Consider the following 17,567-nt stretch of genomic DNA (forward strand, 5'->3'; position numbering starts at 1 on the left):
AATCTAAAAGCTGTTGGAGCTCTTGGAGGGACCAGTGAGCACGTGGGCAAAGGAGGTTGGATTGACGTCGTTTACTGCATTTTCAAATGGCATTTGATAAACTCAGATTCTCAGCAAGAATAAACTGCTCCTGTGAATGCCTTTCCTCTTACCCTTGAGCAGCCAGCAGAGAGGAGGCGTCTGATCAGCCTGCAGAGGCAGTTTCCAGCGGGACCTTGTGAGCCCGTGCTGCCCCGTGTGCGTGGTCTGGGGAAGGAGGTGACGAGCGAGGTGCTCGAGCTGGGAGATGAGGCTAAATCCCTGGGAGCACACGTGAAGGACGGCAGGGAAGGATCGCCAAGGGCCCTCGTGGTACCGAGTAATGAAGCGGTAAAATGTCAGATAAAAAATCGGATGGGAGATAAATGTGACAAAAATGCATCTAAAGGGGGAATCGTAATTTTTATATGTGTGTTTATGCGATCTGGCTGTCGTGGCATGTGAATGAGCTCTTGGGGTTATAACGATAGTTCTGCGGAAATGTCAGTGGTGAAAATAGCAAATTGAATCCTAAGAATCGTAAGGAAAGCAGCAGAAAGAGAAACTTAAAATACTCAATCTGTTCCCGCAACGCTGCGTGCAGTTCTGGCTGCTGTCTGAGCTGAAAGAGAGGTGCGGTTGAACCGAAAAGGCCCAGGGATGGGGAGGGGTGATGACCACGTGTGAAAGGGTTTCTGTGCAAGAAATATTTGGCTAGGTTAGGGCTCCTTGCACTGGAAGGGGAGGCAGAGAACAGGGGTGTATGGCATCAGAGCAGGTGGAGACAATTGTGCTGTTCTCCTGCTGCCCCTCTGTTCTCATGAGTGAACCAAAAGGGAACGACTGGATAAATTCACGAAGGAAAAAATTCATTGTTGGTGATAAATATGAAAAATGTTCTCTAGTCAGGGAAGTATGTCAGCTACAGACCATTAGATTTTAGGAAGTTGTGTCTTCCAGTATAGTTATATATCTGTCTAGTCCTAAACTTCTCCCCTAGCTAGGTGCTGTTCAACACTGTTGGAGACAGGGTGCTGGGTTAGAAAGAGCTTTGATGAAACAAGGTACAGTTGTTCTTACTTTATATCCAGTTTTTCAGGGAAGACCAAGTGGGGAGAGTCCAAATGAGAAAAGTGACGATTGTCTTAAGTGTGGAACATATGGGTTTTTGAGGGTCTTGATGTTAAAGATGGGAAGACCAAGGTGAGATATGAATCAGTATCAAAATATGAAGAAGTTTCTATGGAGAAAAGAGTTTGTTTGTTTTTTCTTTTCCCATGCCCTCTGCGAATGGGACAAGAACATGCTTAAATTACAACACATTCTCATTACATGCTAGGGAAAAAATTCCCAATGCCCAAGGCAGAGAAACACTGGAGGATGTTACCTGGCGAGCTGTGTGGTGTCCACCCTTAAGCCAGGTTGCACAAATACCTGTTAGGGATTAGGGATGGATGGAGAGGAGTTGGACCTGCTCTAAGACTGGATTAGGCTTGAAACCTGAACCTGTGATTGATCGATTGATTTAGGACTAGGTAGAGGTATTTCAGGTGTGATAATGTCAACGTTATGCCATGATGCGTGGCTTGCAGCACTAAGCATAACTGTTTATTATTCAGGATATGGTATCAGGGCAATGTATCTATTTCTTGCAAGATTGATGTTTTGTACACTGTGATTCTAGGAGTGGAAGCTATCAATCTTTAATCTTTTAAAAATTAAATAGGCTATTTTCCCTGGGAAGGCTTTGTTTTTCTCCCTGCCCGCAGCTTTTTTTTTTTTTTTTGGTTATGTGCTTGGAATGACCCTGAAACCATTTCCCCTTTCAGTGACATTGAAGATAACTGAATGTTGCTGTGGGATTTGGGTGATTTGTGAAACCCTGATTAATATGACATTTTAACTGATATCCATCTGCAGGCAGTAATGTGTTTGGTATCTTGGAGAAGAGGCATATGACATACCTGTACCGGCAGAGGTGTGATCTGAATATGGGGCTTTCTTGTTCTTATCTCTGTTCCTTTCCATTCAGTCCTAGGTAAGCAATCAGGTTTTTTTCAGTGATGTGACGGTGATTGGGAGAAGATCAAAAAGTTGAGTGAAATGGTTAAGCTTTAAAAAGGTTTCTCTGCTTTGAAACAAACTTAAATGAAATACGAAATTCCTCATTTTGAAAGATGAAATCTCCTAATTTCAAAACAGATCTTTTAGTTGGTTGTTTTTTTTTTTTTCCCTTTCTAAATATTAATATCTATTCTTCTCTTTGAGGGAGAGCTTGATTTCAGGCTGTGTTAAACATCCAGCATCCATCAGCTGGGATGCAGATTATTTGACTCCAAATGATCATCTCTTCAGTTTTAATCACATAAATGCTCACCTGCTACTGAGCTTCTGCTGAAGCCTGGGACATGGTAACTTGGGATCTGTGTTCTCTTGGGTTTAAAAACAAGCCAGACTCCTTTCAGCTGGTGATACGATGGGATGGCACTTGCTCATGTGTGCATCTGTGAAGCATGGCTGGGAAAGAGTTTGAGCCATTAACCGGAGCTGGAACGTGCTCCCTCTGCATCCGAGTCCTCTCCAGAAACAGCGGTGCCCGTGCTGGTGTGCTTGGCCCACGGAGAGCAGAGATGTCACGGGAGGAGCTGTGGGTCCCCGAGCAGCTGCTGCCTGGCCGGACTGCTAACCTGTGTGAAAATCAAAGCGTGTGTGCTGGGGGCGAGGGAAATACGCAATACCACCCTCTGCCCTGTGTGACTGTGCCCAGGGGCAGCAGTGGGATTTGAGCTGCCTACACAAACTTTTTTATAAAGCAAATTGTTCGCGTTTCATTTTCTGCTGTTTGTTCTAGTTCTCCGTGTTAATATGAAGATATTAGTGCAGGGAGCAGTTAGTAGTTATCCAGGCGGCCTGGGGTGTGGGAGGGGAAGGAGTGGTGGGGAATGGTTCGGAGCATCAGCGTGTTTCTGCAGTCGGCGTGCTCCCTGCCCTCGTCCCACTATTTCTGCGTTCCACTTTGTATTTGAAAACCTCCATCTGGAGCACCGAGCAGCTGTCAGTGGAGCTTTTCATGCAAAAAGAAATTGAAGAACTAGCAGGGCCACAAGAGCAGCTTTTGGAAGTGCATGGTTGGCTGGGCCCAGATGCCCGGGTAGGGGCAGGCAACCCAGGGAGATCATCAGAGGGAGCAGTGGAGGATGTGGACAGGAGGACGGCAAGGAGGGACAAGGCTAATGGCTTTTATGTGTAGTTTGTATCCAGTTAAATGTAGGATTACGTTTGCTGCTGATGGAACTGCCACGGTATTAGCAGATTTAGGTTATTAGGAAGCGTGGACCTGCTGTAAGCAGTGGGAAGTAAGACGTTCATGTCTGCCTTCGCTTTTTTGTTGCTGTGCTGGTTTATTTGTCAGCTTTTTATCAGTATTCACACTGGGAGAGACTGCTTGCTTTTGGTAAGTGCCCATGGAGGCTGTGGTGAAGGCCCAGGCGACTGATCCTGGAGGGCAGCATGTTCACCCCTGTGTCGGGAGGGAGGAATTAAGCCATCTCTGTGCATCATTCCTCCTCTTAACAGCCAGATCTAACGTTTGCATTAGACCTGCAGCCTCTCGTTAGCCTGGCTTAATTCTAGCATGTAAAAGCACGTGGAAAGTTACTGCAGATGAGCAGAGCTGGGAGGTTTTCGAAAGAATCTTGCTCTCTTCTGAGGACTTCAGCAGGTTGGTCGGACTTGAATAGTCAATGCTCAGCTTGCAGCATACAAACAGATGAAAAAGATAAATATTCTTTGTTTGCAGATGTAACTTGCTCTGCAGATTGCTGAATGAGTGCTGAACTGTGAGAGAGACTCTATCTACCAGTTGCTAAATCAGCAAACTGATTTCAAACACACACAAAAAGTCTCTAACTGAAAATAAATTATCCAGCCTGACATTTTTCATGGGGCTCGTGTATTCTAAAAGACTCCGGCTCCATAGGGAAGAGAGAAACATTAAAAACTAGAGTGCTGTCTCCTGTTTTGTGCGCAGAACTCTGGGGTTTGAACTAAGTGTGGGTGGAATATTATTTTTTCTTGCTTCCCAAAAGATGCAGTTTTTCCCTTTCGTTGCCAAAATGCAGAATGTTTGCTCAGGTGACAGGATCGGTTAGGGCATAATCGATAACCAGTGTTAATATTTTACTTGCATTATTTACCAAGATACTGGATACCGAGCAAGGCAATGAAACATGTAGTAAATGCAGCCGAAGAATTATACTCCAATAAATTTTAGATGAGCCTTATTTAACAATAAACTGTAAAAAGAAATAAAAAAATCCAGTGTGAAAACACGGTTTGTAGCCACTGTAAATGTTTTAGTGCATTTTTAGGGAAATAAGTGTATACTTATGTTTTCACAGTTAAAGGCATACATAAAACATGGCCAAAATTGGGCCAAAATTTGGATGAGTTCTTCCTCTGCCAGCAGGAGCTGCGAGCATTTTGTGTATTCCACGGTGCTGCTTGGTTTTGGGGTGAGCTGATAGGAGCTTGGTGCTTTTGGGAAAGACTATTCGTGCATTCAAAGCTTAACTCCAAGGTTTTCCGTTTGCTTAAAACCTTGGCCTTTTCCTCTCAGCTGTCTGCCCTGAAATCGAGGGTGCTTGATCATAAGAGAAAAAAAATATCCAACTCATTTCAGATTCTCTGTCCCTTTTGCTTGTAGAAGAACTGACATAAAAGTAAATCCGTAATTTAATATTGTCAGATCTCTTCTTCCCGGACAGAAATGCATCTAAATAAGGCAACAGTACACTGCTGAGCTCAGAACTCACAACTTTTAACTCTTCATCTCATCGTCTCTCTCCAAAATGAGAGCTGTGGGATTTTTCCCTTTGCAGGCTCTCTGCGGGGCTCAGCCTTTGACTTCTGCCAGAGTCACGATGGCCATTCAGGCAGCCTCACATCCACTCAGCTGCTAATTCACCACCAAAACTGTCAGAGAAACTGCTTCGGCTGGTTAAATTTTTCGAGTAGTGGTTTTCAAAAACATCTGCTTTTTCGTTGGAACTCTGAAAATGTTTTATTTTTGACAAATTTCCACCTGAGGGTTACTGTTCATTTGCCTCATGCCATGGCTGTGTTTGGGCTGGGTTGCTGCAGTGACCTTTGGCAGATGCACAGCTCCTGGTTCCCCAAAAAGCAGGGAGAGAGCCACAGGGCTGGGTGCTGTTGGATGTTCTGCAGCGGTCACTCAAAGCGCTCAGAGGTGGCAAGGAAATTGAAATTGAACTGGTTTGAACTAACTGGAATTTTACTGGTTTGAAGAAACTGCTTAATTTTTGATTTTCCATGTAGTTTTTTTCCATAAGAAAGACCATTTTCCAAAAATCTGAATTACTAGGTGATAATACCTTACTCTCATCGATCTATTTGAGGAGTGGTTTGTATAAACGTTCCTCTTTTGGGCTGTGTATACAGGTGCTGCATTGCTTGACTTCTCAGCTTCGCATCCTGTCGTCCCAGAGCAGGATAATATAGAGGAGTGCCAGCCACAAGCAGCACTTTGGTTTCTGAAGTGCCCACTTTCACGTTGCTGGGAGTGATAGAGCTGTGCTTACAGCGAAGTGGGGCCCTCCGTGGCACTTAGATCTGAGATGGGATCTCACGGCGTCACTGTTTGTCTCTGCTGCCCAAGATAAAAATTTGGAAGAACAAATTGAAAGATAAGTGAGCAATTTATTACGTGAAGCAAGACTTGGCTGCCGCCTTCTTTAGTAATTTGTCGTTGTCAGTGTCTTTTTCAAAGTAGCACCGCAGTCTTCTTGCGAGTGCCTAAATCTAATCTAGCAGACCGAAGCTGAAGTTCTGTGCTTTTCGAGTATTTTCAGGATGTGCATGTTACAACATTAATTTGGGTGGTTCTTTAGATGAATGCAAAGATTTAACATGTAAAGATGAAACTAATTAAAAATAAATGCTTTATAAAAGACTCATTCATTATAAAAGTCTGGGCCATTAGACTGGATTTTTTTCATTATTGTAATTAATAGAATGAAATAAGTGTTTATCTCTTGTTCCCTTTGCATTATCTCTCGTCCCCCTTGCATTTTAGGATGTGCCCTATGAGATTTTCACAAGCCTGAACTGCATCTCCCTGTAATCACTGGTAAAGAACGTGCAAGTTTGATGCTCCTGCCTGGAGCCCTGCCACCTTCCCAAGAGCAGTGGGTCTGTAGTGCATGGTGGGATGCCTGCCTTCTGGTGGGCTTACACACTATCTCGAGAAGTAGCTGAAGAGGTTTAGATGCTCTCTGGCTCTAGAGTATGGTGATTTTGGCAGTCTTGTTACGTGTTTGTGTCCATGCTTTGTCTCCTCTTCTCATGCTGGGATCTCTTTAGCAGCGCAGAGGTGATGCAGAGATTGCTGATTTCTCTGAAGTCCAGCTCCTGTTTTGGGATTTGTTCCTGGCTGGTTCTGCCAACAGCGTCGCTCCAAATAATCACATTACGTTTTTGATCCCCAACTGGTTTTTTGCTTTTTTGACTTCAGTACTCCTCAAAAGCTAAACGCTGGGAAAGCAAACTGCTCATGCTAAAACCGAGGAACAGAGATTTCAGAAAATACCTGCAAGGCAGGAAACTTCTGTGTGGTGCTGTGGTGAGAGGTGTGTAGCTGGAGGTTTTCAGCAGCAGCTCCCTTTCTGCTCGCCTCTGGTGTGTCCTTTAACAATCCCACCCCAGCGCAGCCCCCGCAGTCCTTGGGCAGAGTTCACAGCAGCCACAGAGTTTGGTTGCTTTTGGGCCTAAGAGGATTAATTTCCCTTTCCCTCTTCCTGTGCGATAGATATTCATGGGCTCAGCAAACAGGCAGTGTTCTTATCAGTCCTGCACTTTTGTGTTTCGCACTGGTATTTGCAGGTTTACTTTGCATTTTCTGGTAAAGACACTGGAAAATCTTACTGCCGTTCCTTTCCTGTTTTCTTAATCCTTTATCCTTTTCCTGCATCTTAAGCTTGACTGATTTTCCTGACTCCTATCAATGTGGTATTTTAATACATGATGCCAAAAGCAGACTGACTTGGTGGTCTGTTTTGGGGGAGAAAGACAAAAACGACGACAGAAATGAGGTCTGCATCCCTGCGAGGTCAGGTTACTCCTCTGCACCAAATGATCTCTCTCTGGTGCTCGAATGAGCTCTTAAATATTTTTTACTGTGCTTCCTCACTGTCCTCAAGCTGTCCACTGGAGAACAGTGTGGATCCCACCCTGAAGGCTCAGGAGGTGCTTTGCAGTATTGAGTACACCGAAATAAGCACGCAGCAGCGGTGCCTGGCCAGGCTGCTGTAGCTGCTCTCGTTGGTTGCAGCTCTGTGCGTTTCTGATATTAGCATTATATTTTTAGTTTCTCCTCGGAGAACTCCTCCCCCGGTTAAAAGCTGGCCTTCTCTTGCTAGATAAAGTAGGTGTATTGCCTCTCCGCGGCTTCCCTGTCGTTTTGGTTTGAAATGACAATAGGTGTGCCTGGCAGCTAACATTTGAATAGTGAGCGTCTTGCTTAAAATGCATAAGATGGAGATGTATACATTCCTCTCTAATTGCAGGAAATTGCAAATCCGGGCAAAATTTGGAATGCAGCTGCTTGTATAATTACATATTCTGTCAGTTGCTGTAGCTCAGCTTTACAACCCTTCAGAAATGTCTTCAAGAGTTTATAGTAGAAATAACGCACCCGTTAATATTACTTTCATATCACCCCTTTTGTTTATTCTTCATCAACTCCAAAGGCCTAAGGTTTTTCCTCTCGCTGAATTTGACTGTTAAAAGTCAGTAATTATACTAAAGTGAAATTTTGCTGCAGCTATTAGCTATTTGATAAGCCGGAGCTTTGAGTTTTCAGTAAGAAATACCCACGTACGTACCTTGAACCAGTTTGATCTGCTTACAGTTTCAGGTATTGGATATGTGCAGACTTCTATGGTTTGTGGCTCATGAAACAGAAGGTAGTGGGGTCATGGAAAAGATTATTGATAGATTATTATCTATTATATAGATTATTGGTAACTTTTACTATCTGCTACTGATGAGTAAGGTACGGATCACAATTCAGGGCTTAACGAAGCCTGATGGTCCCACTTACACCACCATCACAATTAGAAAATGATAGTTGGTGCTTCTAGGTGAGAGGTTAGGGAAGTGTAACTGAACCAAGGCGAAGGTATTGCTGGATCATGTTGTGTAAGTTCCTAGACAGAAGTGGCGCTTGGAAAGTAGAAGTCTTTTTTTAGGTGGAAAATGGCATAACAAGACGCAGTGGCTGAGGCAGAACTTAGCAAAAAGATGGACATTTTAAACCATAAATACATCTTACTGCTGAAATAACATTGCGATAGGGTGGGGTTTTGATCAACTGGAGCTTGTGTTTAAGAAAAAAAGTTTGTTTCTAGAAGAGACCCTGTAGCTTACCAAAACGTAGAAATTACTGGGTGAAATACTGCAGCCTGTGCTGTGCAGAAGGTTAGACTACTTAAGCAGTTCATTTGGGCTTTAAATCTCTAAATGCATGTGTGTGTTGCTATTAAATGGGCTATTTCAGGCGAACATCAAATCTCTCTGTGTACAATCAAGGATCACACAAGAAGAAAGAAACCTCATTTAGGCAGGACATTGTAGGAAATGTTCAGCTGTTAAAATAGGAAATGATGGTTTCCAGGGTTTTTAACTGGTTACTCTCTCAGGTTGCAGAAACTGCTGCAGAAAATTAAAAACCTTGAAAGCTTCTAGCAAAGACGCTTGATTCAATGAGACAAGTTTACAGAGCTGCAGTGCTAACTCTATAGCTTTCATAGCGGCTTGAAATGACATTTGGGCAAGCTATTAGAGGACATGAATTGGAAATTAGAATAAGGAAGCAGGTGTTTTACTCTAAAAAATACCTCCGTGTTGTAGTGCTTCCAGAAGAGCTGATTGCAGAGACTTGCTGGTACTTTATCCGTGGCTTTCTGTATAAGCAGCAAGTGCCTTTAGATACTTTTCTGAACACTGGGGGTCTGATTTTTTTGAAAGATGCTGCTCAGCAGATGTTTGAATTTCACAGGGCTGTGTCGTGGCGTGGCCTGTCTCCCCCTGCTATGGAAGGAAAGCATTTATCATACACTGAAGTATGGCTTAAAACAGTTTGGCTAGTCGATTTTTTTTTTATTTGTTCATTGTTAAAGACATGTGAAGCCCTGACCCTACTTATGTGTGAAAAAGGATTCCCTTTTCTGCCTTTAGAGATGCACAATGTTTGGGTTCTGACTGCCTGTTCTGTACAGAAAACAGCCACACAGACGTGGAGAGCTGGGCTCGTGGCTTGTTCAGTTCCTGCTCATCTCTGACGAAGTTTGGGGCGAACTCTGCTTGAGCATCTGCTTCCCCAGACGGACAGTGGTGGGTGTTTTCAGCACTTCTCCGTTCCTGTGTGTGCAGAAAGTGTATTTCCATAGTCAGTGCATTCTTGTACAGGCACTCAGAAAGGTGGTGGGTGGGAATTCTGGGATCCCTGTGACTGGTTTTATTGTATTCCGCTTTTATTTAATACTTACAGGTCCTTCTGCTATGCTTAGAGTGGACTCTGCTCTTTCCCCTGCTATGTTTTTGATCCTTTTGCTTATTACTTCCTTTTGTTCTCTTTCCTTTTGCGCTTGGTGCTGCTTTTTCCATGCAGGCAGAGAGGGCTTTCTTAAAAGTAATCTGCAAATCCTTCTCTATCGTGCTCCCTGTATCCCAGATAGACTGTCAGCAGTTCTGCGAGGCTTTTCTTGGAGGAGGTGGTGGTGGGATAAACCCTGAGACAGAGCAAAGGGTATATATAAATACTGATCGTTTATAAGCTGTGTTATTTTAGTCGTTATGAAGACAAGTGTTCGCGAGGTTCAGCCGCTGGGCTGATAGGGATAAGTCTGCAAACTTCGAAACCAGCCTTGTTTTGCTCTGCCTGTTTTCCAGCACTCGGCTGTCAGGATTTCTGCACAGCATCCCTGACGGCAGTCTCCGAGCGATGCCCGTATCTCCATCGTTATCCCGCTTTCATTTTTTACTCACAGATCTGTATCTGTAAGTGATGCTTGCCTGCTGGCTGAGTCTGCTCGGTACACGTGGAGATGGAGAGCTCGGAGGGCAGCTCCTGTAGCTGGGGGAATGCCTCCCAGTGCCGTGCTTGGGATGTTGCCATGCCCTGGGGAGCAGCTCAGAGCCAGCCAGGTGAGTGCACCAGCTGGCCTGGCAGCCCTTTCCTATTTCTGCAAAATATTTTCTATTTTCCCCTAATTAACCAAGTAATTCCCAGCATGTAATATTCCGCTTCACCCTTTTCAGATCCTCAAATACAGGGGGCTGTTGTGGATACGATAGCTTTAAAGTAAAGCTCTGAAGCATGCTTCCTTTGGGAATAAATATCCTGCGAGTTGGCTGCTGTTTGGTGTTTTCGGAGGAACTGGATGAGTTGATGAAAGGGGTTGGGCGATTACGCCCCCGATAGCAGAGGCAGTGTGACTTAATGGTGTGGATATCTCATCCATTCATATTTCCTAATTTCCTTTCCCTGCCCAACCCCAAAAGACAAGATCTGAGGTTTTTTGTTCGTTCCTTGTGGCTCCGAGCACAAAGGAGCAGGTTGCACTGTGCTTTCTAGCAAGGACTGGCATCGCATCTCGTGTTATTTGTGTTGAGTGGGAAGAATAATTTGTGTTTTGTGTCATATGCATATAGGGTCTTCTCCATTCATACGAGAAATGTGGGAGAGGTGAGTAGTCAGATAGGACTGGAGGCAGAAAATGTGCTGTTTGGAGGCTCGTGCAGCTTGTTTTGGGAACAATAGCGTTGTTATAGCCATTTCTGCAGTGCTCTTGGAGTGATTTGAAGAGATTGTGTTTTAAAAATAGTGACATGATTCCAGTCCTTATCAGCCACTTCAAAAGGGGCTCCACAATTTGGTTTGCTGCTGCTTCCTCGAAGCAGCGTGTTCAGAAAATGGAAGTGCTCCCGTGCTCTCACCCTTATTCTCTTCCTTGAAAAAGGTGTTTGGACCTTTTGTTGCTGCATCCCTAGCTCTGGTGGCTTCCTTCACGCACGTACCTGAGTGGGGCACAGTGTTTGTTTGCTGTTTGAGGCTTCTGGGTTGCCACGTGAAGTTTTTCCAAGCTGAATTATTGACATCCAGCCTTTGGAAGATTGCCACTATTGTTAGGTCATTCCTGGAAATGATTTAAACAATGTGACATGGTTTTCTAGATCTTGTAGGATCTTTTTAGGATGTTGTACATTTTGGCCAAATTCTCCCCAAGTCTGTTCCCATCCGTCTTGCTGCTTAGCAGAAAAAGAACAATTTTTTTTGCATCATTTTTATTGCACTTTTTGTTAGCAAGCTGTTAAAACTTGGAGGCAGAGCAGCCTCGTGGGGATCTTTGCGCCGCGCCATGCAGAATGAGACACACAACCCCAGGCAGCTCATTACCAGCAAGGTGCAGGCAAATGCGAGGGAGCTGAGGAAACCACAGCAATTAGGAAGGGCTGGAAGGGCTGATATTGGAGGGGAGATCGGATGAGCTAAATGGATTGCTCATCCTAAGCAGTTGGTGAGAGCAGACCTCCCACAAAGCGGGCAGCTGGAGGCTGGGACTGTCCCCATGACAAATGCATCCACCATCCAGAGAAGGCGAGTCAGGGTAGTACTCTTCTGGCCTCAAAACCTCAGAACATGCGGGGAAAGTGGGAAGCAGCTTGTGCAAAGTGTCAGACACGTTACCCTTTCCAAGAAGTGCTCACCAAACCCATCGCTATAACATTTATTCCAAGCTAGAAGATTCCCAGGGCTGAAAAGAGCTGAGATGCCACTGGCTGTCCTTCTCATCCAGCCACCTACCTTAGGTAGGAGAAATTTTAGAAACGGTGGTGGCAGGGGAGCTAACAGTGTCCGTAGGGGTGTGCAGGTTTGAGGTCCCTCCTGTTCCTGGGAGAAGACAAAGCCACTTGTGCCTTGCCTTCTCCTGTAAAATCGTTGTAGTTTTTCCTTTAGCTTTTAATTTTTAATATGTTTTGAAACCTGCAGTAGCCTTCTGGAAGACTTCCAGAAATCAAGGAGCAGCCAGGGCAGCGTGGCCACTCTCCTGTCCCCAACAGAGTTGTTGGCATGGTGAGGCAGGGTCGGAGGGCACCAGCAGGAGGATGATAAGTAAGTAACTGCTCCTCTGTACTTAGAGGCATGCAAAAGTGTTGTGAAGAGCTAACCGGATCGGTACTCGCTCCAGAGCAGGGTGTGTGCCAGTTGGAAGATGTGGATTTCCCATCAGCTGATTCCCTCTGTGTTTGGTGTGGCTTTTCTCAGAACATGCAGGGTCCCTCTGGGATGAGGTGGTTCCTGTAGCAGTGCAAACGATGATTATCTTGTTGTATTTATTCGGAGAGGATGCGCAGCAGCTGTCAGACAACACCGTGAGCCTAATTAGGAGTCGAAGTTCCAGCTGCTAGATTGAGACTGAAAGGATAGAGAGGGGCAGGCACGAAATGCTGAGGCTCCTTACCTTTTGTAGTGTGATTGTCTGATGCGCGGTGGTCTGCTGAGATTGTTTTGCAGTACAGAATAATCATTGCGTGCTGACTAATGGGAGAGAGCAAGCTGTTAAAAAGCATCAATTAACCATGCAGGAGGGAGGTTATCGAGTGTTTTCACAAGTCTTCAGGATGTGAAGAGTGAAGAACATTACTTGAAGGTAACCTCTAGAGACTTCAGCTGTTCAACAAGGATATTTGTGAACATATGTGGTTGCAGAACTTACTCTTACCAGGAAGAGCAGAGCAAAAAATAAACCGAACTAGTTACCCAACTCCAGATTTCTGGGATATAAATAGCGCTTTACAAAACTTGCTGTCTTATTTCATAGCCATTATATTGAAATTTTCTCTTACCAAATGAATCTAGAAAATTTTCTGTCCCCGGAAACGTTGGTTCTCCTTACAGAAGCTTACAGAAGGCAGCATGTGCAGTGCCATCCTCAGACTTTTGTTTCCCTGAGTGCTTTACAGCTAGGTCGTTGTCCTTGTCTTTACAGCTGCTCCTGCTTCACTACAGTAATTCCTATCGCAGCTGTTCCTATGATGAGTTAAAACTCAGCACACTTACTGCTGAGAGGAGCGTGCTCTTCCATTGTGTGCCTTGCACAATAGGTAATAAAATCCTCCATTTTTGGCTGGTATGAAAACCTATGTTTCATTAGGAGTACTTTTATACAGCCCTACTAGTGCTCTGCCTGAGCTTAATGCAAAAAAAAATAAATAACGTTTTGTGGACTCTGTTTGCTTGGTGATTTCGTTCTCTGTAAGTAAGAGGAAATGTTCCCCGTTCTGGATGCCGGTGTTAAATCCACTTTGTGCAGACTTCACTTGCCATTTATTCATTGGCAGCGGCAAGCCCAGGTAACATTGAATTTATTTTTTCAGTTTTGTTTCTCCTAAATTGTCGTTAGAGGATTGGGCAGCAGCTATTCGTTTTGCCAACAGCAAGAGGTGTCCTGGGGTTCCTTAGGGATTATGATAAAGAGGGACCTTTGGCTCTTGAACAAGGGCAAGGAGAGACTTCTCTCTGCCACAGCTCTCTATTCAAATGCCTCAGTCAACAGAGGTCTCCTTTAACAGATGGTTCTGCGTTGATAAAGCCTTTAAGATGTTGAGAAAAATTCAGAGGAACCTACTCCTTTTCTGACTTGATTGATTTTCTTGATCTTTGTTGAGGGTAGGGAGGGATAACACATCAGAAGACTCTGGAGAGGATTAATTACTCGGCTGCCAAACAGATGAAGATAATTCCGATAAAAGGCTTGGGATAAGTGAACGAAGCCCTCGCTACGTTGGTGTCAGTGGAGGAATTCAGCTGCAATTGCAGCTCTGAGTGACTTCTGGTGTTTGAGATACCAAAATATCCCTGACCTTACAGAGGACTGGTCTGAGCCCTGACGCCTGAGATACAAACATCCTAGTGCAGATCTGCAGACTGAAAACGCCCAGGAGAAGTTCATCCTCACCCATGGCCAGGGAAAAAAGGGGCTGCAGAGCAGCCATGAGGCTGGAAGAAGTGCATCAGCACTGAGCTTTGGCCGAAGGATTCGCCCACAGAGCTGCAGTGGAACGTTTCATGGTTCGTTATCCTCACAGTAGGAAACAACGTCTTAATCTGAAGCTGAGTGTCTAACTCAAATTTTCATCCATTTGATCTTCCTGTGCCTTTGTTGGCAAACTCTGGTCTCTCACTACCTCCTCTTTCACTTCCAGGATTTCAAACAAGTTATGTCTCTGCATGAATGGCAAATTTGGAGCTCTTCAGGTCTTCCAAGGCTTGTTTTCTGGGCTGAGTCTCACTGGGTGACCTGCATTGAGTTCTTTGGTTTCCATGTGTTTGTTTTTTGTTTTGTTTTCTGAAAACTTGCTGTTTTTCTGCTGAGCTGCTTAGGCAGCTGGCTACCCCAGCAGAAGGCTTTGAGACCCCGTGGTCTTTCTGCTCTGCTGCCAGCTGTGTGGGTTCGGCTGATGGAGAAGTGCAGTGGAAGAGCTGTGACAAGGTAAAACGGGAAACGTTTATGGGGTGGGGAAGGAAGGAGCCAGGATGGCCCCTCTGTGGACTGCCACGTGCCAGGCTGCCCTTCCCCACCCAGGATTTCCCCCCTGTGGTCTCTGTGTGTTAAACTTGACCCCAGCCACCACCTGGAGATGGGATGAGACACACCGTGCTGTTGGACCACGAGCCATTTCCCCGAGGGCCCTTAGCGCAGGGTACCTCTCCTTATGGATGTGTTCCCACCGACAGCTACGTTTGGAGATGAGTCACTGAATTCATGTTTAATCCACTTGTAAAATTGGCAAGGCAATTACCATCTTGCAAGTTCTTCAAATCAAATTGTTAGAGAACATTACATCAAATGCTTTGGAGAAACCCCAGTGTATACAATTGCTTTTACCCAGACGGTGATTCTGTCACGAAAAAAGCTTTGTTTTATTGGGCCTATCCGCAGAGAAGCTGTGTTGCCTGGTGTTCATTTTGTTCTCAGCCTGTACTGCTTTGTCTCTGCTCCACTGTTTTCATCGTACTCCTTGCGGCCCCATAACGAGAACGAAGGAATTTCTAGGTTACGGTTGTCGTCCCTACTTTTTCGCATTGCCAAGTACAGAAAGCATTTGCAAACTTAATTAACGCTGTTAGTCATGAAGCAATTAATCTGTTATGACAACACGGTGGCTTAAAGCACGACGGTGATGAAGGTCACCCCGCTAGATCTCCCTTCTTGCTCCGTGTGTTTTGCTCTGAAGCAAAACCACCCACTCGGCAGCGCGAGGGACAAGTGCAGAGCCCTCGGGTATTACTCATCGGTGGAGGGGTTGCTGGACTGTGAAGCTGCAAACAAATTACCACAGGCAGCTTTCTGGGCTCTGGTGCTGCTACCTGATGGAAACCGTGTGTTAGCTTAATTCAGATTTCACTGCCATGCACTTGGGTTTACGCTTGGCTCCCGTCTCCTTGGTACATCCCGATCCAAACTTGACATTTTGTGGTGTTTCCAGGCATGAGTTTTTCACAGAAACCTACCTTGCTCTTATTTTATTTTTTTCCCCTCTCTACAGGTGAAAGCAAGAGCAGAAGATCTACAGAGAGAGGACTTTCCTGCTACTGTTAGAAAGATCCAGGAAGCTGTGGAACTGAAACTGCTGGATCTTTCAAACCTTTGTGCTCCAAAAAAAAATAAAGTGCATGGCTTGTGCAGGCTGGTGTATAGAAGCAAGCATTCTGCCAGCAAAATAAGCTTCAGCAGATCTGTATCCAAGGAGCCTGCTCCAGCTGTCAGTGCTACAGAGGTGATCAGAGAGCTGCAGATGAGAGAGGCCAGCCTGCAGAGAGAGCTGAAGCAGCTGCGGGAGGAGTGCAGGCAGAGGCTGGACGAAATTGCGGAAGGGTTGGACGGAGTGATTTGTATCTCCCCTTGAAGAGATAAAGCTGGACTGAGAAGAGCAAAGGAGTAGACTTATTTGATCAGAACACATTTGTGCAGCTCGGTATGGGGGAGTGCAAGGTGAGGAACCAAATGTGATTTCTAATTTGTAAGCCTGGGAATCATAACTTGTTACTGCTTTGTGACTTGCACTGGTGCCATAACCTTGGTGGTTCTCTCTGCAGCCTCTTTATTGCTAACCTTGCCAATTAAATTCTGCAGCAGGCCTTAGTGGGAGTGTGCTTAAATCTCCCTTTTATCTTTCAGATTTCTAGTTCTTCTGCCAAGCACGGGGCTCTTTCAGAATGCTCAGCTGCCAGACACGGCATATTTTGAGGCTGCAGATTGAAGTACTAATTGCATTCAACATTTTCCAGCAAGTAGAAGTGTTCATTAGTCAAAAAAAAAAAAAATCCAGGTATTGGAGAATGTGTGAAGTACCGAGGCTCGGAGATTGGAAATGTTTGAGAAAGCGAGCTATTTTAATTCATCTGGTTTGCATATTTGTGGCAGCTATAATGCAGTCACCGTAAGGAAAAACAAATGCATAATAATAAATAAGGCAGCACACTGCTTTCATTTGCTGCTGTGATGCACTTCAAGTAATTGGGTTCTCAAAGAGAACAAACTAGAAACCAATTCCACCAAGTTATGAGTCACGGGGAGGTAAGTTATGGATCTGCTCTGGGGAAGTTTCTGTAAAGGAGAAGCATGGCCCAGGCTTCCAAGCTTGAGGAGTCTCCGAGCTCTGTCTCTGGAGGCTCCTTTCAGTGGAATATGCAAATGTTTTTCACTTGGCATGCATTTCCTGCCCTTCTCTGTTTTGCTTTCACCAAGGAATATTTTTATATTCTAGTTGTACACTTTCAGGAATAAATGAGTATAAAAGAAAACAGTTCGCTTCTCGTTTTGAATTGCCGTGAGCAGTGGGCTTTCCTCGTGGTCTGGCTCTGCCTGCTGTCCCAGCTCGGTGGTGCTGCTGCTTGACAGCTCTTCCTGGCTCCCTGCTCAGCCAAATGCGTGGCCCAGCTTGTTTCTCCAAGGACCAGGCTTGAGCAGGGCTGGTTTGAAGCACGTGTCCCCGCTGTCGGTGGGTACAGCCTTGGGAGCGCCTTGGCTGCTGAGACTGGAAGCACAAGAGCACTTGTTCAGACACAGGCTTCACAGAAAAGCTACTCGTGAACGGGAAGGACACCGGCATGTCCTAGACCCAACAAGGATGGCAGCACCCATCTATCTCTTTCTGAGCATTTCATATCCTCCTCCGGCTTTTATCCAAGGAAATTTTTATGTTGCATCATGTTTAGGTTTAAAACATTGCTCTCAAAAGATCCTTTGTTCTCCTGGGATTTTCAGCAGAGACGAGCAGACAAATATTCTTCAGCAGGGAGAGCGAGCTCGGATTCAAGTGCGGGTCTAGCTCGCAGCTTGCTTATCAGCGTTGTCTTAATGCTGTATGCCTCAATGCATTATGCTGCCATCCACTTAAACTGACAGTAGAAACTCATGAGCTGACGTATTTCCTAACACCAGATATTTGTCAGCACGCAGCTC

At 45.1% G+C, this 17,567-nt stretch overlaps 1 protein-coding gene across 5 annotated transcripts in view; it reads left to right on the plus strand.

Annotated features, from left to right (window-relative positions):
* Positions 1–16,906, plus strand: part of TEDC1 (tubulin epsilon and delta complex 1) — a 69,207-nt gene extending 52,301 nt beyond the window's left edge. For 3 of the 5 annotated variants that reach the window (XM_068690854.1, XM_068690853.1, XM_068690858.1), the window contains 2 exons: positions 163–369; positions 15,649–16,906. In XM_068690854.1, the coding sequence (XP_068546955.1) occupies positions 163–369; positions 15,649–16,008 (567 nt within the window). In that variant the 3' untranslated portion in view covers positions 16,009–16,906. Of the gene's footprint in view, positions 1–162; positions 370–1,109; positions 1,222–1,938; positions 2,057–15,648 lie in introns of those variants that run through there. The other 2 variants (XM_068690856.1, XM_068690855.1) reach the window with 2 other exon arrangements.
* The last annotated feature ends 661 nt before the right edge of the window (positions 16,907–17,567 follow it).

This window comes from Anas acuta, chromosome 8 (assembly GCF_963932015.1).
Source record: "Anas acuta chromosome 8, bAnaAcu1.1, whole genome shotgun sequence".
Lineage (NCBI taxonomy): Eukaryota > Metazoa > Chordata > Aves > Anseriformes > Anatidae > Anas > Anas acuta.